The sequence below is a fragment of the Lissotriton helveticus genome, chromosome 12 (assembly GCF_964261635.1).
Source record: "Lissotriton helveticus chromosome 12, aLisHel1.1, whole genome shotgun sequence".
In the NCBI taxonomy this organism is placed as follows: domain Eukaryota; kingdom Metazoa; phylum Chordata; class Amphibia; order Caudata; family Salamandridae; genus Lissotriton; species Lissotriton helveticus.
In genome coordinates, this window is record NC_136073.1 from 35,752,740 (window position 1) to 35,773,540 (window position 20,801).

The 20,801-nt window shown below is 45.7% G+C and overlaps 1 protein-coding gene across 1 annotated transcript in view; it reads left to right on the top strand.

Annotated features, from left to right (window-relative positions):
- Positions 1–16,130, top strand: part of LOC144799330 (beta-1,3-galactosyltransferase 5-like) — a 159,787-nt gene extending 143,657 nt beyond the window's left edge. Inside the window, exon 3 of the mRNA XM_078670578.1 lies at positions 15,326–16,130. Coding sequence (XP_078526704.1) covers positions 15,326–15,786 — 461 coding nt within the window. The 3' untranslated portion in view covers positions 15,787–16,130. The remainder of the gene's footprint in view (positions 1–15,325) is intronic.
- Positions 16,131–20,801: the final 4,671 nt, after the last annotated feature.

Consider the following 20,801-nt stretch of genomic DNA (forward strand, 5'->3'; position numbering starts at 1 on the left):
TAGTGAGTAGTGAGTGCAGAGTAGTGAGTAGTGAGTAGTGAGTAGTGAGTGCAGAGTAGTGAGTAGTGAGTGCAGAGTAGTGAGTAGTGAGTGCAGAGTAGTGAGTAGTGAGTGCAGAGTAGTGAGTGCAGAGTAGTGAGTAGTGAGTGCAGAGTTGTGAGTAGTGAGTAGTGAGTGCAGAGTAGTGAGTAGTGAGTGCAGAGTGGTGAGTAGTGAGTGCAGAGTAGTGAGTGCAGAGTAGTGAGTAGTGAGTGCAGAGTAGTGAGTGCAGAGTATTGAGTAGTGAGTGCAGAGTATTGAGTAGTGAGTGCAGAGTAGTGAGTAGTGAGTGCAGAGTAGTGAGTAGTGAGTGCAGAGTAGTGAGTAGTGAGTGCAGAGTAGTGAGTAGTGAGTAGTGAGTAGTGAGTGCATAGTAGTTAGTAGTGAGTGCAGAGTAGTGAGTGCAGAGTAGTGAGTAGTGAGTGCAGAGTAGTGAGTAGTGAGTGCAGAGTGGTGATTAGTGAGTACAGAGTAGTGAGTGCAGAGTAGTGAGTAGTGAGTGCAGAGTAGTGAGTGCAGAGTAGTGAGTAGTGAGTGCAGAGTGGTGATTAGTGAGTACAGAGTAGTGAGTGCAGAGTAGTGAGTAGTGAGTGCAGCGTAGTGAGTGCAGAGTAGTGAGTAGAGAGTGCAGAGTAGTGAGTGCAGAGTAGTGAGTAGTGAGTGCAGAGTAGTGAGTAGTGAGTGCAGAGTAGTGAGTAGTGAGTGCAGAATAGTTAGTGCAGAGTAGTGAGTGCAGAGTAGTGAGTGCAGAGTAGTGAGTAGTGAGGGCAGAGTAGTGAGTAGTGAGTGCTGAGTAGTGAGTGCAGAGTAGTGAGTAGTGAGTGCAGAGTAGTGAGTAGTTCATGCAGAGTAGTGAGTAGTGAGTGCAGAGTAGTGAGTAGTGAGTGCAGAGTAGTGAGTAGTGAGTGCAGAGTAGTGAGTGCAGAGTAGTGAGTAGTGAGTGCAGAGTAGTGAGTAGTGAGTGCAGAGTAGTGAGTAGTGAGTGCAGAGTAGTGAGTAGTGAGTGCAAAGTAGTGAGTAGTGAGTAGTGAGTGCAGAGTAGTCAGTAGTGAGTAGTGAGTGCAGAGTAGTGAGTAGTGAGTAGTGAGTGCAGAGTAGTGAGTAGTGAGTGCAGAGTGGTGAGTGCAGAGTGGTGAGTAGTGAGTAGTGAGTGCAGAGTAGTGAGTGCAGAGTAGTGAGTAGTGAGTGCAGAGTGGTGAGTGCAGAGTAGTGAGTAGTGAGTGCAGAGTAGTGAGTGCAGAGTAGTGAGTAGTGAGTGCAGAGTAGTGAGTAGTGAGTGCAGAGTAGTGAGTAGTGAGTAGTGAGTGCAGAGTAGTGAGTGCAGAGTGGTGAGTAGTGAGTGCAGAGTAGTGAGTGCAGAGTAATGAGTGCAGAGTAGTGAGCAGTGAGTGCAGAGAAGTGAGTAGTGAGTAGTGAGTGCAGAGTAGTGAGTAGTGAGTGCAGAGTAGTGAGTAGTGAATAGTGAGTGCAGAGTAGTGAGTGCAGAGTAGTGAGTAGTGAGTGCAGAGTAGTGAGTAGTGAGTAGTGAGTGCAGAGTAGTGAGTAGTGAGTGCAGAGTGGTGAGTAGTGAGTGCAGAGAAGTGAGTGCAGAGTAGTGAGTAGTGAGTGCAGAGTAGTGAGTGCAGAGTAGTGAGTTGTGAGTGCAGAGTAGTGAGTAGTGAGTGCAGAGTAGTGAGTAGTGAGTAGTGAGTGCAGAGTAGTGAGTGCAGAGTAGTGAGTGCAAAGTAGTGAGTAGTGAGTGCAGAGTAGTGAGTAGTGAGTAGTGAGTAGTGAGTGCAGAGTAGTGAGTAGTGAGTGCAGAGTAGTGAGTAGTGAGTGCAGAGTAGTGAGTGCAGAGTAGTGAGTAGTGAGTGCAAAGTAGTGAGTAGTGAGTGCAGAGTAGTGAGTAGTTCATGCAGAGTAGTGAGTAGTGAGTGCAGAGTAGTGAGTAGTGAGTAGTGAGTGCAGAGTAGTGAGTAGTGAGTGCAGAGTAGTGAGTGCAGAGTAGTGAGTGCAGAGTAGTGAGTAGTGAGTGCAAAGTAGTGAGTAGTGAGTGCAGAGTAGTCAGTAGTGAATAGTGAGTGCAGAGTAGTGAGTAGTGAGTAGTGAGTGCAGAGTAGTGAGTAGTGAGTGCAGAGTGGTGAGTGCAGAGTGGTGAGTAGTGAGTAGTGAGTGCAGAGTAGTGAGTGCAGAGTAGTGAGTAGTGAGTGCAGAGTGGTGAGTGCAGAGTAGTGAGTAGTGAGTGCAGAGTAGTGAGTGCAGAGTAGTGAGTAGTGAGTGCAGAGTAGTGAGTAGTGAGTGCAGAGTAGTGAGTAGTGAGTAGTGAGTGCAGAGTAGTGAGTGCAGAGTGGTGAGTAGTGAGTGCAGAGTAGTGAGTGCAGAGTAGTGAGTGCAGAGTAGTGAGCAGTGAGTGCAGAGAAGTGAGTAGTGAGTAGTGAGTGCAGAGTAGTGAGTAGTGAGTGCAGAGTAGTGAGTAGTGAATAGTGAGTGCAGAGTAGTGAGTGCAGAGTAGTGAGTAGTGAGTGCAGAGTAGTGAGTAGTGAGTAGTGAGTGCAGAGTAGTGAGTAGTGAGTGCAGAGTGGTGAGTAGTGAGTGCAGAGAAGTGAGTGCAGAGTAGTGAGTAGTGAGTGCAGAGTAGTGAGTGCAGAGTAGTGAGTAGTGAGTGCAGAGTAGTGAGTAGTGAGTGCAGAGTAGTGAGTAGTGAGTAGTGAGTGCAGAGTAGTGAGTGCAGAGTAGTGAGTGCAAAGTAGTGAGTAGTGAGTGCAGAGTAGTGAGTAGTGAGTAGTGAGTAGTGAGTGCAGAGTAGTGAGTGCAGAGTAGTGAGTAGTGAGTAGTGAGTGCAGAGTAGTGAGTAGTGAGTGCAGCGTGGTGAGTAGTGAGTGCAGAGTAGTGAGTAGTGAGTGCAGAGTAGTGAGTAGTGAGTGCAGAGTAGTGAGTAGTGAGTGCAGAGTAGTGAGTAGTGAGTGCAGAGTAGTGCGTAGTGAGTGCAGAGTAGTGAGTAGTGAGTGCAGAGTAGTGAGTGCAGAGTAGTGAGTGCAGAGTAGTGAGTGCAGAGTAGTGAGTAGTGAGGGCTGAGTAGTGAGTAGTGAGTAGTGAGTGCAGAGTAGTGAGTAGTGAGTGCTGAGTAGTGAGTGCAGAGTAGTGATTAGTGAGTGCCGAGTAGTGAGTAGTGAGTGCCGAGTAGTGAGTGCCGAGTAGTGAGTGCCGAGTAGTGAGTAATGAAATGAAAAGGAACTTGCTAAAGCACACTGCGGCCAAGCGGCTTCCTGGCGCTGGGGGGGGGAGTCGGATTCTACAGTGCAACCAAAAGGGGTTAACCGGGGAAGGCCTGGGAGAAAAGGAAGGTTTTTAAGGCTTTACTAAAGGAGGAATAAGTGGGAATGGACCGAATGGACAACGGAAGGCTGTTCCAGAACTGGGGGGCCAAAACCGAGAAGCGGGTACCACCGATTCGGGATTTACGGAAGCGGGGTACTTGGAGAAGAAGAGGAGATGAGGAACGGAGGGTGCGAATCGGGGTGTAGGGAATGATTAGAGAAACAATAAAGAGGGGAGCAGAGTGGGTATAAGCTAAGAAGGCTGAGCAGGCTAATTTAAAAAAGGATCGAAAGTGCACCGGGAGCCAGTGGAGGGACTTGAGGACAGGCGTGATGTGAGAGAATTTGGGGAGATGAAAAATGAGACGGGCTGCCTGGTTTTGAATTGCCTGTAGCCGTCGTGTTTCGAAGGCCGGGATGCCAACATAAAGGCCATTCCCGTAATCAAGACGGGAGGTGATGAGAGCCATGATGATCGATTTGAGGGTAGTTATAGAAAAGAAACGGGAAATTTTTCGGATGAGACGGAGGGACAAAAAACAGGATGAGACGACGGAGCAAACTTGGGCGTGCATAGAGAGGTCGTTGCTAACCTTGATGCCCAAGTTGCGGACAGAGGGAGCTGGTGGGGGGGAAGGGCCAAAGGAAAGGGGCCAATGAGACGGGGACCAGCGATTGATGGGACCACCCGTGAGGACAAGCTCCGTCTTGTCCGGATTCAACTTGAGGTGATTCGTGATCATCCAATCCGAAATAAAAACTAGGGTGGAGCTAAGAAAAGAAGGAGAGTCTGGGGTGGAAAGATCAAAGATGAGCTGAAGGTCATCCGCGTAATTGTACATGGAGACCCCCAGCTCACGAAGAGAAAAAATAAGAGGGTAGATATAGAGATTGAAAAGAAGAGGGGAGAGAGAGGAACCTTGGGGAACTCCACACACAAGAGGGCGGGGGGGAGCGGAGAAACCTGCAAGGTGGACTGCCTGGGATCTGCCTTGCAGGAAGGACGCTATCCAAGAGAGTGCAACACCCCTAATGCCGGCTGCGCTGACACGGTTGAGAAGAATGGCATGGTCGACCGTGTCGAACGCAGCCAACAGGTCGAGGAGCACCAACGCCTGGGGAAGATTTAGGTCTGCTTTACCCTTGAGCTCATCCAGAACGGCAGTGACAACAGTCTCTGTGGAATGGCCCGGGCGAAAGCCCGCCTGATGGGAAGCTAAGAGGCAGTGTTCCTCAATGTGTGAGGACAGGCAAGAAGTGACATGTCTTTCCAGGATCTTCCCCAAATAGGGGAGAAGGGAGATGGGCCTAAAATTAGGGGGAGAAGAAGGATCCAAGCCCGGTTTTTTAATGATAGGGAGGACTATTGCGGTTTTAAAGGAGGAAGGAACGGAGCCAAGAGCCAAGGAAGAGTTAAGCAGAGTGAGAGGGGGTCCAGGACAAGAAGTGAAGAGGATTTGAAGAATCCGAGCCGGGGCACAGTCAGCTGGAGAGCCGGACTTGACTTTAGCAAGCAAAAGAAAAAATTGTTCAGTAGTGATGGGGAGAAAGTGATCCAACAGCAAAGGCGGCGGTGGGGGAGGGAAGGTAACTTGAATTTGAGAAACGGTGGAAATGTTGGCTTTGATGGCAGTAATCTTGTCAATAAAATAGTTATTAAGAGTAAGGCAACATGACTGAGATGGGGCGAAGCTGATGTTAGTGCGATCTGAGGTAGCAAGCTGCTTGACAAGTAAAAAGATCTCACGGGGTTTATTTACAGAGAGAGCAACTTTCTCTGAAAAATAAACGGTTTTGGCCGACACAATTGCTTTCTTGTAGCTATTCAGTAAGAGTTTATACCTAGTGCGGAGCAAGGGACAGTATTTGCGTCGCCAGTGGCGCTCCGAGTGCCTAAGACTAAGTTTGAGGTCTTTAAGTTCGCTCGTGAACCATCTGTTGGCATCGTGGGGCCGGACAGATTTGACTTTCTTAAGGGGGGCGGCGATGTCACAGGAAGAAGAAAGCCAAGAGCTGATGGAATCAGCTTGAAATTCAAGAGGGAGGTCCGTCAAGTCAGGTACTGTTGAGGCCAGAGAAGAGGAAAGAAGAGTGAGGTCAGTCTTGTTCCAACAATGGACTGACACATTCTTGGAGAATGGGATTTTAACAGGAGAGGCAGAAAACATACTAAAAGAAATCATAAAGTGATCCGACCAGATGCAGGGAAGGATAGAGGGAAGAGAAATTTGGCGGCGCAATGACCAAATTTGGTCTAAAATATGGCCCTTGTCATGTGTGGGGACAGTGATGTGAGGAGAGAAGTTGAGTGACTGAAGAGTGGCAAAGAAGTCTTTAGAGGCAGAACATTCTCTAGGGTCGTCGGGCCAGTAATTGAAGTCCCCAAGCAGGACTACTGACGAGTTGTTTACTGCCAGGGTAGCCAAGAGGTCCTGTAGTAGGGGAACAAACTGAGGCATGGACAGGGGAGGCCGATAAACGAGCACGAAAGTGAGGGGATCAGTGAGATTGATGGACCGGGCAACCAGGAAATCCACATGAGGTATGGGTGGGTGGTCAAGGAGCTGGAATCTGAGCGTGGAGCGAATAATCATTGCCACACCGCCGCCGGCTTTACCAGCCGGACGATCCATGCGGAGAGCATAGTAAGTGTCTGGGAGAATAGCCAGGAGGTAGGGAGTGAATCTGTCGTGAACCAGGTTTCGGTAAGAAAAAGATAATCAGGAGAATCTGAAGATAAAAGATTGAAGAGTTCAATTTGGTGCTTGACTGCCGACCGAGTGTTGAGCAGAAGAGCAGAGGCAACGGATGGGGAGGGTGGGGAGGGGAGTGTTGCCGGATAGGCAGAAGGTAAGGAAGTGGAAAGGGGGGGAAGGGGGAGTGAGCAAGGGCAGTGAGACGCGAGGACGCCAAGTGAGTCGAGGCGTAGTGCCAGTGAAGGAGAAAGAGAGCTGCGGGTCATAAGTGCAGATAATTGCATAGGGGTGTATGTCATGAATTGAGCAGGGTCTGTGGCCCCTGGTCCCGGCTGGTCGCGGAGGGGCGCAGACGGGCTTGCCTTAGGCGCGCAAACGGCGCGCCCTCTGCGCCCGCTGCGCCCGTCCGCTGCGCGTACGGGGAAAGCTCATGTTTTATAGGGCCGTGAAGGGCATGGCCAAGGGAGAGTGGGCGTGGCTGGGGGAGTACCGAGTAGTGAGTGCCGAGTAGTGAGTAGTGAGTGCAGAGTAGTGAGTAGTGAGTGCAGAGTAGTGAGTGCAGAGTAGTGAGTAGTGAGTGCAGAGTAGTGATTGCAGAGTAGTGAGTAGTGAGTGCAGAGTAGTGAGTGCAGAGGAGTGAGTGCAGAGTAGTGAGTAGTGAGTGCAGAGTGGTGAGTGTAGAGTGGTGAGTGCAGAGTGGTGAGTGCAGAGTGGTGAGTGCAGAGTAGTGAGTGCAGAGTGGTGAGTGTAGAGTGGTGAGTGCAGAGTGGTGAGTGCAGAGTGGTGAGTGCAGAGTAGTGAGTACTAGTGAGTGCAGAGTAGTGAGTGCAGAGTAGTGAGTGCAGAGTAGTGAGTGCAGAGTAGTGAGTAGTGAGTGCAGAGTCGTGAGTAGTGAGTGCAGAGTAGTGAGTCATGAGTGCAGAGTAGTGAGTGCAGAGTTGTGAGTGCAGAGTAGTGAGTGCAGAGTAGTGAGGGCTGAGCAGTGAGGGCTGAGTAGTGAGGGCTGAGTAGTCAGAGCAGAGTAGTGAGTAGTGAGTAGTGAGTGCAGATTAGTGAGTAGTGAGTGCAGAGTAGTGAGTAGTGAGTGCAGAGTAGTGAGTAGTGAGTGCAGAGTAGTGAGTGCAGAGTAGTGAGTGCAGAGTAGTGAGTGCCGAGTAGTGAGTGCCGAGTAGTGAGTGCAGAGTGGTGAGTGCAGAGTAGTGAGTAGTGAGTGCAGAGTAGTGAGTGCAGAGTAGTGAGTAGTGAGTGCAGAGTAGTGAGTAGTGAGTGCAGAGTAGTGAGTGCAGAGTAGTGAGTGCAGAGTAGTGAGTGCAGAGTAGTGAGTAGTGAGTGCAGAGTAGTGAGTAGTGAGTGCAGAGTAGTGAGTAGTGAGTGCAGAGTAGCAGAGTAGTGAGTAGTGAGTGCAGAGTAGTGAGTAGTGAGTGCAGAGTAGTGAGTAGTGAGTGCAGAGTAGTGAGTAGTGAGTAGAGAGTAGTGAGTGCAGAGTAGTGAGTGTAGAGTGGTGAGTGCAGACTGGTGAGTGCAGAGTAGTGAGTGCAGAGTAGTGAGTGCCGAGTAGTGAGTGCCGAGTAGTGAGTGCCGAGTAGTGAGTACAGAGTAGTGAGTAGTGAGTGCAGAGTGGTGAGTGCAGGGTGGTGAGTGCAGAGTGGTGAGTAGTGAGCGCAGAGTGCAGAGTAGTGAGTGCAGAGTGCAGAGTAGTAAGTGCAGAGTAGTGAGTGCAGAGTAGTGAGTGCAGAGTAGTGAGTGCAGAGTAGTGAGTAGTGAGTGCAGAGTAGTGAGTGCAGAGTAGTGAGTGCAGAGTAGTGAGTAGTGAGTGCAGAGTAGTGAGTAGTGAGTGCAAAGTAGTGAGTTCAGAGTGGTGAGTGTAGAGTGGTGAGTGTAGAGTGGTGAGTGCAGAGTGGTGAGTGCAGAGTGGTGAGTGCAAAGTGGTGAGTGCAGAGTGGTGAGTAGTGAGTGCAGAGTGCAGAGTAGTGAGTGCAGAGTGCAGAGTAGTGAGTGCAGAGTAGTGAGTGCAGAGTAGTGAGTGCAGAGTAGTGAGTAGTGAGTGCAGAGTAGTGAGTAGTGAGTGCAGAGTAGTGAGTGCAGAGTAGTGAGTGTAGAGTAGAGAGTGCAGAGTAGTGAGTGCAGAGTAGTGAGTAGTGAGTGCAGGGTAGTGAGTAGTGAGTGCAGAGTAGTGAGTAGTAAGTGAAGAGTAGTGAGTGCAGACTAGTGAGTAGTTAGTGCAGAATAGTGAGTGCAGAGTGGTGAGTGCAGAGTGGTGAGTGCAGAGTGGTGAGTGCAGAGTGGTGAGTGCAGAGTAGTGAGTGCAGAGTGGTGAGTAGTGAGTGCAGAGTAGTGAGTGCAGAGTAGTGAGTAGTGAGTGCAGAGTAGTGCGTAGTGAGTGCAGAGTAGTGAGTGCTGAGTAGTGAGTAGTGAGTGCAGAGTAGTGAGTAGTGAGTGCAGAGTAGTGAGTAGTCAGTGCAGAGTAGTGAGTGCAGAGTAGTGAGTGCAGAGTAGTGAGTAGTGAGTGCAGAGTAGTGAGTGCAGAGTGCAGAGTAGTGAGTGCAGAGTAGTGAGTGCAGAGTGCAGAGTAGTGAGTGCAGAGTAGTAAGTGCAGAGTAGTGAGTGCAGAGTGCGTGTGCAGAGTGAGTGTGCAGAGTGAGTGTGCAGAGTGAGTGTGCAGAGTGAGTGGGCAGAGTGCGAGTGCAGAGTTGTGAGTGCAGAGTTGTGAGTGCAGAGTTGTGAGTGCACAGTGTGAGTGCAGAGTGTGATGTGTGTGAGTGTGTAGGGTGAGCAGTGTGTGAGCATGCAGGGTTAACAGTCTGTGAGCGTGCAGGGTGAACATTGTGTGAGTGTGCAGGGTGAGCAGTGTGTGAGCGTGTAGGGTGAGCAGTGTGTGAGCGTGCAGGGTGAACATTGTGTGAGTGTGCAGGGTGAACAGTGTGTGAGTGTGCAGGGTGAACAGTTTGTGTGTGTGCAAGGTGAACAGTTTGTGAGTGTGCAGGGTGAACAATTCCAATCCAAACCATATAATTCCATTACACACCACATGCATACACACCATAACACATGGCTAAAAGACATTGCTATTTACAATGCCATTAGCTCTAACTCAAATAAATCCGAGACCTATTGCATTTCCAATGCTTGTTGCATGTGCGAATGGGTTAGCCATGTACAAACCTTATTTAGCGAGTCGCAATTTATATGCGACTCGCTAAATAGGATTTGTAACTTGTAATTAGTAAGTATGGGCCAAAAATTTTCCACAATTTCGTGATCCGCGAATCTCGCGAAATTGCGGAAAAATCCGCGAGCGGGACTAATTTTTTCCAGGAATCACTTACAGGGTTACAGCAGGTGCCCAAGTTGAAGCTAATTTCTTTGTAACCATTTACAAAATGGTTACAAAGAAATTAACTTCAACTTGGGCACCTGCTGTAACCCTGTAAGTGCTTCCTCAGTGGTGCCTCCAGAGTTCGTTGCCTACTTGCAACTATTCTCTGACCCTCGAAGCAGGGTCAGAGAATAGTTACAAGTATGGCACTACAGGAAGCACTTACAGATAAGGAAGCAGGTGCCGGACTTGAAGCTCAAATTCAGTAACACATTAACCAGCCCCAAATTAATTTGTCTTGGTTGAGGCTGGCTGGGCAGGTGTGCTTTCTCCCCATAATCTACAGTGGTGAACCAGAGGGTGCTGTAATGAACCAGAAGGTGCAGTGGTGAACCAGAGGGTGGGAGTGATGAACTAGAAGGTGGCAGTGATGAACCAGAGGGTGGCAATGGTGAACCAGAGGGTGACAGTGGTGAACCAGAGAGTGGCAGTGGTGAAACAGAGGGTGGCAGTGGTGATCCAGAGGGTGGCAGTGGTGAGCCAGAGGGTGGCTGTGATGAACCAGAGGGTGGCTGTGATGAACCAGAGGGTGGCAGTGATGAACCAGAGGGTGACAGTGGTGAACCAGAGGGTGGCAGTGGTGAACCAGAGGGTGCTGTGATGAACCAGAGGATGGCAGTGATGAACCAGAGGGTGACAGCGATGAACCAGAGGGTGGGAGTGGTGAACCAGAGGGTGCTGTGATGAACAAGAGGGTGGCAGTGATGAACCAGAGGGTGGCAGTGGTGAAACAGAGGGTGGCAGTGGTGAGCCAGAGGGTGGCTGTGATGAACCAGAGGGTGGCTGTGATGAACCAGAGGGTAGCAGTGATGAACCAGAGGGTGGCAGTGGTGCACCATTTTGAACCCTACTCACTAGCAGCCAACATCAAAATTCACCAATTTGTTGAAAGGCACACCACTTTAAATAAATGAATCCTCGGCTGTCAACATCTATTAACTTAAGATCTACCTCTTCCTCATTCAGATCTAGATTTTACTAAGCCTGGGCGGAGTTCACAGAGCTTTGTGTAGTGCAAAATAAACCTCTGCCGCACTATACAGAGCTCTGCAAGCGGCGGAGTTTCTTTAGATTAATTCCGTTTGCAATGATTTTCAGTGCCAGGTGCTTGTCCGCACTGTGCAATCATCGCGAACAGCACAATGCACAGTGCAAGTGGGCGCTGCTTCCTTTCTGCCACTCGAGTAGATTTTTACTTGCGCGGCAGCTTTCTCAATGCGAACGGAAGGTTTCTGAGCATGAGCGGTCGCAACCATATGCGACCACTTGCAATGAGAAATCTGACTACCTGAGATGAGAAATCTCGCTGGGAAGTTGATTTTCCATGCTTATGCTCACAAACTAGATGTTGACGATCATGAACGAGGAAAAATCTCGCCGGGAGGCAGATGTTCCTTGCTCGTGCTCGCCAAATTGACATTGATGAACACAAGCGAGGGAAAAAACTCTGCTGCGCTATGCAGAGCAAAGTGTTTTGGAACTCCGTGAGCTCCGCATGAAGCGGAGTGCAGAAAACTCTGCAAACTCCACGATTAAAGTCACTGCTCAGACTTAGATTTTACATCCTACTTTAAGTTCATCCTCACTAAGACCTAATTTCTCCATATTTACCAACAGCAACAAACAACATCTAGTCCAAACCTGGCTCATCTACATAATTCTCAATATAAGAGAGTTGGTGTTGTTTGAAAGTTGTGCCTAATATATCTTTAACCTGCAGATTTCAACCAATGCCAGTGAACTTGGATTCAGCGTCAACACTTATCTGTCCATCAGTGAACACAGCCCCACGAAGATAAAGATGATATAATACCAGCTCTCCCTCTTGAAAATAGTGAATCCTTACCTCCATTGACAGGGTTTTCAAAAGTGCTGTCCATGCCCTCCTGCTCTCTTGCCTTTTGTTTCATTGGGGTGAGATCTATTTACTTGGGGGAGGAACCTGAGCTTGTTGCGGTGGCCTTCACATCTAGCTCTCATTCTTGAATCAGATTGCCTCCACTGCAGTGCTGCTTTCATTCTCAAACAACTGAGAACCAGCCCAAATCCAGGCAACTGTTTCTGATTCTTTGCAGCTAACAGTAGGACAAGCCATATTCTCAACAGTAATTCTGAAGCTGCAGCATCTGGTTGTGGGAGCACCATCACTTGATCACTTGATGAAGTGTTTAAACCCTGTCAGCAGAAAATTATCTTCTATGTTTGCCTGCCTGAGGTAGGTATGATATTTTGGGAGCCCACAAGTAGCAAAAGTCCCGGATGCTCTCCATAGTAAACTAAAAGTATGTGTCAAAGATTTTATGGGAAACATTTTAAAGAAATAATTTAGTGCTACTAGTTTAAGCCTTCCACGAACAGCCAATAAAATTTAAACTACACAATAGTGCTTCACCTCATTACTAGCAGGGAACATCCATGACAACGCGGTCAAAACACCGCGCTGCCATTACCACGCGTCTTTTACAATGCAAGCCGTTACCACGACTTGCGCTGGAGGGCGCTCTAGACTAAGGAATAGTAGATTTAATATTCCAACACCTTCTCTACTGTACGTAGGCAGGAGTTGGAATAGTAAATCTTACTAATCCTAAGTCCAGCACCCTACAGCGCAAGTCGTGGTAACGACTTGCTTTGTAAAAGAAGCGTTGTGATGTACCGCGATCTAAAAGATCACGTTGTAACATTGCCAACCTTACTAGCTGCTCAAGTCTCTAAGGTTATATACCTTAATGTACAGCTGGATTATTAGTTTGACACAGTGGATCACAGCATCTTGCTACAAAGAGTGGAACACCTGTGTGTGGCAAGCTCGGTCTTAGGGTGGCTAGGTTCCTTTATGGATGATAAAGAACAGGTAGTTTGGATGAAGCCATACTCTTCCAAAGCCAAACAGTTGAAATGGGTGGTTCCTCAGGGCTCCAAACTGAGCTCCACCTGTTTCAACATCTACCTATCACCTCTTGAATGTCTGGTGGAATCTTTGGGCATTAAGATAATTTCATATGCGGACAATACACAGCTCCTGCTCAATTTTTCAGGGGGACTCAGTTAGCGTCAAAGAAACATTTGCTCTCTGCTTAAGGCGCTACTCGACTGGCTCAGGATAAACAAATTACAGTGCAAGTTTTGACCTTACCGTACCTATTGCCATGAGATAGTGAATTTGTTCCATACTATCAGGTTGTTTTTATCCATGACATTTGGACGTTCTCTAATAAACATATTTTTCGCCCTTCTAGTCATTTTTATTTTCACGTCCACAATACCACTGCACACCACCAGCAATCACATATTTTGAAAAGCACTCTGGCTGAGTTGATCTGGAGTAAGAGGTCAAGTATCCAACACTGTTAGCCTATGAGCAACATTGGCTGCATAGACTCTACTCCTTTGTTTTCCAGATGACGAGGCTCCGCCAAAGTGGTGGGCTGATGGAATTCACACTCATGCCGAGTGCTGGGCAAGCTATCTGAGTTTGGTGAGCATTCCTTCAGAGCAATAAGAGGTTTTTTGTCTGATTAAGTAGACTGCCTATCTCCCTTATGTTGTATTTGTACCAGGGCATACCAGAGTACTTAATCTAGGATCTGCAGGTTGTACAAAACATTGCGGTCCACCTACTATACAAGCTACCTAAGCACTCGTCAGTGTATCTCCACCAAGAGAAGCTCCATTGGCTCCCAGTGATTAAGCAAATAATGTCAAAAGCCTTAAGATTGACTCACCAAGCCCTACACCACAAGGGTCCCACATACAAGAAGGAGAGGCTCAATAAATACAGACCAAGGAGATTTCTGCGTTCTAGTAACACTGGGCGGCTAACAGTACCCCGCTTTAAAAATCTCCTCCATCACGTTGCCTGGCCATCCGAGATTAATGACTGAGGACGCAAGCTTGAAAAAAGCACTGAAAACATACCGCTTTAGGGTATTGGGAAGCCTGTTGGGTCCTGTCTCCTCTGCACCTGCCTTTGATGCTGAGCGCCGGGGCACTCCTCGAGTAGCCGAGAGCTATATAAATAACCCTCATTCATTCGTCTTCAAATTATCTTCAATAGAAATGTTGAGTGAAGTTTGATTAGTTCCTTAACAAGCTCAATCATTGTAATTGATCAATATCAACATTTTCCAGTACATGATTCATTGTTAAGTAAAGGTTCATTGCATGTTTTCATAAACCGGAGGACGACGGCGGGACAACAGGTACAAGGCAGGCACTGACCAGAAAGACTGGTCATCCCCTTACCGCTTCCCTCCAGGAAGCCTTGGCTAATAACCCAAAGCGTATGCATGAGAAGGGAATCCCCCTCTCACATATAGAAAAACGCCTTAGTGAGTGTATCACATAGTCTGTACCACAACACAAAGTCTGTTTTATTTCACCACACCTTTTTAAAAAACGGTCCTGAGGAAAGCCAGAATACTCTAAGGCACTGGCTGAAACATGTCGACCATCTGAAGGACGCAGGGGGCAGTAACTCGCCACCCTCACGCGTCCTGTAGCCTTACTTTTAACCGCTGGTGACGGCCCAGTTATTAAAATTTAATTTACCCTCGGGTACTGGGACCACCACCCAGCCGTTTTAAATCACAACTCACTCAACCTCACTCACTGCACTCTCAGCAATATACCAGCTCCGCTGTAATCAGGCGTCGTAGCACACCCGGGACATACTAGGTGTCACTGGGTGGGCCCGATGATGAAGCATGCCACCAACTAGGTTGGTGGGTGAGGGCTTCATGAATACACCAACAAGGTGCCCGTGACAGAACTAATTAGAGTACTGCAACACTTTGGTCAACTTAAGCTAGTCCTCTTTGATTAATCACATATAAACCCTCGGGGACACGGACTAGCTATCTAGTCCTCTCTCTCCCTCTTGTTACACGCATTCATAAAACATATACCTTTAATGCATGCAGACGTTTCTTGATGATTTTGTATATTTTATACTAGATCCAGTCCTTTTTCAGGAAGGTTTGTGATTGGTGATTATTTTTATCTGAATTATTAATTCATGTATATTGGCTATGAGATGGGAGCAGCTGGTAGTATGGAGTGTTACTAAACTCACAGCTTTTTGGACGATCAGGCCCGTGCTTCAGAGCAGAAAACCACAGGATTGAATTTGGCCAAATCCTGTTGTGCTTGTAGGCATGGCCAAGCCACTTATTGAATAATATAATTTAAAAAATCTCCCACTTAAAATCTGCATTAGCCCACTGACTCGTGGCAGAGACATGGTTCTTCACCTTTTCTAAGGGTTTTATTATTCCATGTGATGAATAGCAATGGATTCACTGCATGGTTTGCGTTTACTTCTTGTAGTATTTATTTTTACTTGGTCAAAGCTTTCCTGACTTGTCTTGCTAATAACATAATTTGTATTTGTAATATTATAAAAGGCATTGCCATTTACAATACCGACAGCTCAAAATCTCGCAATTGCGAGACCTATTGCATTGTAAATGCTTGTTTTCCTTTTTGCCACTGCCAAAACAATTCTGGCAGTGAAGGACTGAATAAAATAATGACCCTCCACCCTGGGACTCTCATGGTGTGGATGTCATTAGTTTTTTTGTTTGTACTGAAACAAATGCTTGGGTGCTTGTCTCAGAAGAACACAAACTTTGTGACCCGACAGTGGCTGTCCACCAAACCTTTTTGTTCACTGAATGGAACTACCGCGATGGCTGTTCCTTTCAATGTACTGAGATGTCTGCTGGGCTGGCGGTCATCTCTAAATTCGGCAGATGGTAGTCCATCCAAGTGGCAAATGTAATGTCCTCCACCCTCCGAACGGACTATACTCCGTCCGCCAAACGATAAATCTGAAGTTTTAATTTCTGACTTCATCTGTGGTATAGTATTCCAACTCAACATATTCAGATAAGTAAGAAATATACTTTCTATTGCAGGGGATGATGATGTGTTGGTGAATCCTGAGGCACTGGCCAATTATCTGGGAACATTTGCTAATCTTTCCCGGACCCTTCATGGACACTTGCATCGCCGTAGCACGCCACTGCGGACGGGAAAGTACGCAGTCACGCACTCGCTTTTCCCATATCCAGAGTACCCCAAGTTCCTGTCTGGTGGTGGCTTTATCATGACCGGAGACGCCATTCCTGGCTTGTATCGAGCCTCCATCGAGATGCCTGTTTTCCCACTGGACGATGTTTACTTGGGGCTTCTGGGATTGGCAGCCAAGGTCACACTGGTGCACAGCCCCCGCTTCTACACGTTTGGATTAAAGTTCAACATTTGCCAGTACAAGGAAGCTCTGTTGATCCACCAGTTTTTAGCAGACCAGCTGGTGAAAATCTGGCAGGAAGTGCAAGGTGCAAAGTGTGACCCACATGTAGAACTATCAACCTAAGATAAGCAATGTGCATGTCTAGTCGATGTGATCGAATCCACCACAAGCCCTAGACAGGGTGCAACGAGAGCCACGCCCATTCCCCCCCTAGAAATAATGGAACGCCTTACTGCTCACTGTGGTTAGTGGGGTGTTGTACAGAGCACAGGGTTAGGCTTAGCCTTGTCCTACAGCTAGCATCAGCTGGGCAGGATGGAACAAAGCGCATAGCAAGACCTGGTTTGGGGGTTCTGGGTCCAATAAAGTGTATCTTTACAAAGGCAAAAACAATTGTTGAAAAAACCTTATGCTACAGTGGTTTATCATTTGATATAAAACACATTACAATTATAAGATCATTAAAAACTGCAAATGTTATAGAAAGACACTCTGTCATTACTTTTCAAAATGTAAAAATGCAGCAATTCTCCATCTCTGGTGTGCTAAGAAAATATAATGCCTTCTTCAATGCATGTTCAAGACCTTACACATGACATGACAAATAACATCATCCACGACATCATATATAATTTGGTCAATAAAGGCATCATCACCATATTATTGCACATCCATAAAAAGTCCTAAATAGATGTGGTTACAAAGATGCTATGAAAGCACAGCTGCAGTAACTCTCAATAGGTGTCATTGCACTTCTAAAGTGGTCATGAGATAGCAAGGAACATATTTCTTTAAAAAGATGACTTAGAGATGAAAAGTTGCAGAAGCTTTGACCATTATGAGATGTCTGTGCAGCTGCTAATAGACACTGGAAGGCCACAACATCCTAAATAAGACCACAGTGACAAAATGTTTACATATTTCCAAAAAGTGACTTAAATGCCGCATAATATTTTAGTAATGCCCAGGATCTTTTGTTCTGGTCACTAAAATTGTACCAATATTTGTGTATACTATCATCATGTATGCAAGAAACACTATAATACACCTGTGTACCTATGATAATCAACATGCTAACATAGACGTCTCAAGAGAAAAGTCCAAACAATCCTTTTCCTCTGCCAAATAGTGCTTTATAGTGAGAGGAAATTGTGATTTCTGCCGACTACGCTAGATTACAGTTTTACTATAGTCATTCCAATACTAAACCACCTCATCACTCCAAGCAGGCACTAATGCCAAGTATTCCTCTCCTACTTGACAGACAGAATCAGTTGCAGCAGGTAACATGGTACCCCAGCTTAACTCTCTCTGAACTACTCCCTTTTTTAATGCTGAACACTTGTGACACAGCAGTTGTGCTTTCTCCTATCTCACTCCTAAAGCCTGGAACCACCTATCACAGCACACCAGGGCTGCCTTCCTTAGTTCTTACAGCTCTTGAGTTCTGTGAGTGGCTGGATATGTTGCTCTTCGGATGTATGACATTACAACGCATGCTTTTACCACGCATGCTGTTACAATGCAGTTTTTACAACGCATAGCGCTTAGGGGTGCTGGATAGTGAATAGTTTAATTTACTATTCCAACTCCAGTCCCCGTGGATAGTAGGGAAAGTGTTGGATAGTAAATTAAATCCATTCCCTATCCTAGAGTGCCCCCCCAGCACAATGCGTTGTAATGACATGCGTTGTAATAGTTGCGTCGTAAAGGCACTGCGTGGTAAAAGTTGCGTTGTAAAGGATGTTTCCCTGCTCTTCACCTACGCCAGGCCACAGCTCAGACCAGGTTGTTCCAGCATTAGTCCCAGAATACCCTTCTGGTTGATTTGCAAGCTCTACGAATACTAAGATAAGATAAGATAAAATAAGATAAGACAAGATAGCGTAACATAATATCTCTCACCAACCAATTTCTACTTGGACTTCCTTCCTGAAAAAATCATCAAAGCCAACTAGCTTTTCTTCTGACTAATAAGTAGTTCAATCATCAGTACTTGGCATAACTAGGAGTCCTCCATGAACTGCTAAAACCATGTCAAATCTGGCCAAATTACCCCCATCTTTAAAAACGCAATGGCAAAGACAATATGTTGGGGATATTTTAAGTGGCTTTACTGTTTGCTGTGATGGCTAAATATTGGATAGACAAATGTTTGCTGAATATTGCAATTTTTATTTACAAGAGCCACCAACCCTTCACTGCTGAAGACTGTGAGCCACAAAGAAAGACAATGCCCTCACAAAGAGAAGTATAAGATGAGAGTCACACAGTGCAAAGTTAAATATCAGGACCTGATTTAGTGTTTGGCAGACACGTACACCATCACAAACATAATGGATATCCCGCCCTCCTCAATAGCAGTGCTTTTGGATATAATTAGGCTTTCCTGTTTTCAGTTTCGATTTTTGATAAATACTGGTGGGGTTTTTTCAGTGTTTTCAATACCTTAAAAAACGGTGTTTATCAGTGGTTACAAATTTTCGGCAAATTAAGAACAACAAAAACAGTGTTTTTCCAGTGTTTATGGAACGTTTTGCTTTTATTATTGCTTGCTTTCTGCACTGATAGTGCATGTGTATGACAGTGTGCATTTAGAGTGTATGAGGTTAAAATACATTTTTTTAAATCAAACTTAATTCTAGTGCACCATACAATACTTCTTTAGTGAGTCTTTGGTCATGCACACTTGCTCTTTCCTTCCCATGTAAACATTTATCTGTGAAAAGGCCCTCTCAGCATTGACACTTGAGACAGGCAGCGCCAAAACAGCCAGTACACAATTTGCTAACTCTGGCCACTGACATAGCTTTCCATGCGAATACTGGTGCACCTGAAGATTGCGATTCTCTGGGACAAGTTCTGAAAAATATGCATTTAACTGGGCACATATGCCCTCAGTTATTGAGGCAGTCAAAAATTAAGCAGTTCTTTACAAAGTCCGGAGAAAATTCCCATTTAAGCAAAAGATCTAGAACTTGTACAGAGTACCTCAGTGAGGCTTCATTGACTTCAAATGCCATGGGTGGTGAAGGGACAGGTCTATCCATCATTGCCAGCCATTTCTCATGCACTGTATAATGACATTTCCTGAATTTTCCCTCAACATTTCTTTGCTTACCAGGTAGCAAGAACTGTGCTATGGAACATGTTGCAGTGCCAAAGTCACTAAAAGTGTCGCCCAGCCAACTCACAAGGAGATGTTTCACATCTACACTAATTACGCTGAACACTTGGTAGACAAGGGTATTTTCAGACTCTAGTTTTTTTATTATGTTCACTACAGCAATCATGTTTTCCTGTAAAAATCTAAGTATGCAGTAGAGTGTACTTCTTTTCATGTCAGTATTAATATGCAACCAAAGATCCTCACATTTCTTGACTTTTGGCATCATCACTAAGCACAAATTCTTAAACGGTTGCGACATGGATAATATAGCATTCACAATCTTTAGGACTGATAACCACCGGCTAAAAGACCACAGTTGGGATTACTCTTTCATTGACGGCAAACCAAGCACAAAATGAGAAATATTTAGGTTTTAGTTCCCACATATAATGAAACAGTTCACCAGAATGGACTACAAAGTCAATAGCATTTTTCATTAACTCTGAAGATTGTAAAGATGCTTTCAGCATGCCATCTGGCAAGTGGCAAAGATCTCTTACAGGGAAGCACTTCAGCTCAGGTACTGATTTTGACAGGTCATCACACAACTTTTTCATATACGTAGCTGAATTACTGCAAATAAAAAACATATCCTCAAATCTTTGTACAACTTGGTAAGAACGTTTAGCAGCAGCATTCCAAGTGGCACTGCATTCCATGTTTTCCCAACTATCCCAGATGCTTGGTGACAGCACTCTTTTCACATATATCTGTCACTACACCTTGCATTGAATGTTTAAAGCCTAGAGTGTTTGGCAATTCACCTACTATCAATAATGACTCACTGGAAAAGGGGCTGATGTATCAAAGGGTTTCACCCATTCTTTGTCAGTGGGTACATGTGATGGTACATATTGGAAAGGATTCATACGAAACTATCCATTTTACCTATCAGTGAAATAATCAAATGTATTTCCAGATTCTCCACAGTCTATAAAATAATTATATAAGATCTAAAACATGCTTCTAAACACTGCATCATTAGGACAAAGACCACAAAACGGAAAAAAAAACAAAAGGAAGACTAAACAATATTTTAGTGACATCCCTAAACAACAAAACTCAAGTAGAATAATGCTTTCCCAGTCTTTCTTGCTGCTGCCTTGTGTAACAAAGTTACATTGTATTGACACCTTCAGGAAGAAATGGAAATGACTTTCACTCACCTTTTTCTTTCTTTGAATGGCATTTAGTTTGTGGTTGCAAAGGTGTTTTTTTCAGTGTTTATATGTTTATACTGGTGAGGGCTATTTGCCTTTCGGTGGGGTTTTATCAGTTATTATAGGTTTAAACCTAAAACCGGACAGCCTAGATATAATGCACTTGTACTAGGGCAGATGGGATACACGTCATATTTGTGATGGAATAGCCTTCAGTCAAACTCTAAACGATGCCATAGGAGCCTAATTTAGAGACTGGTGGGCAACCTGTTTTCCATCAGGGTGGGAAGCCACCCTGGACCATCTATGGCCCACCAAATTTGGAGATCTTCACAGGTACTGTTCCTTGAGAGGAACCACAACCACAGCTGCTACTCGGAAAGTTTGATGAGTGGCATCCTGAAACAAAACTGAAGTTTGTTTTAAAAAAATAAAAATGGGTGACCCTGACTCCAGTGTGTGGGGGCATTTATTTTTTCTTCAGGACCCCCAGGGTTTACCTAGTGTTTCGGAACTCAAAAAAAGTATATCAGTCCATCTTCTTTAAATATTGCAGATGGTTTGATACAATCTACATCCAGGGTCTGAAATCTGTTGGGCAATTTGTGCAGTGTTTCTGCCAGCAGAGCCTGCATGGGCATGGATATTGGAAAAATTGATAGTCCACCTATACCTCAATAGAATTATCATGCACCGTAAAGGATCTAATGTGGTGCATTCAGTTTGAGATGATATTCAATGAGAAAACTGTTCATCATCAAAAGGTTTTCAATAGTAAATTCTTTATGTTTATCATAGGATCACAGTTC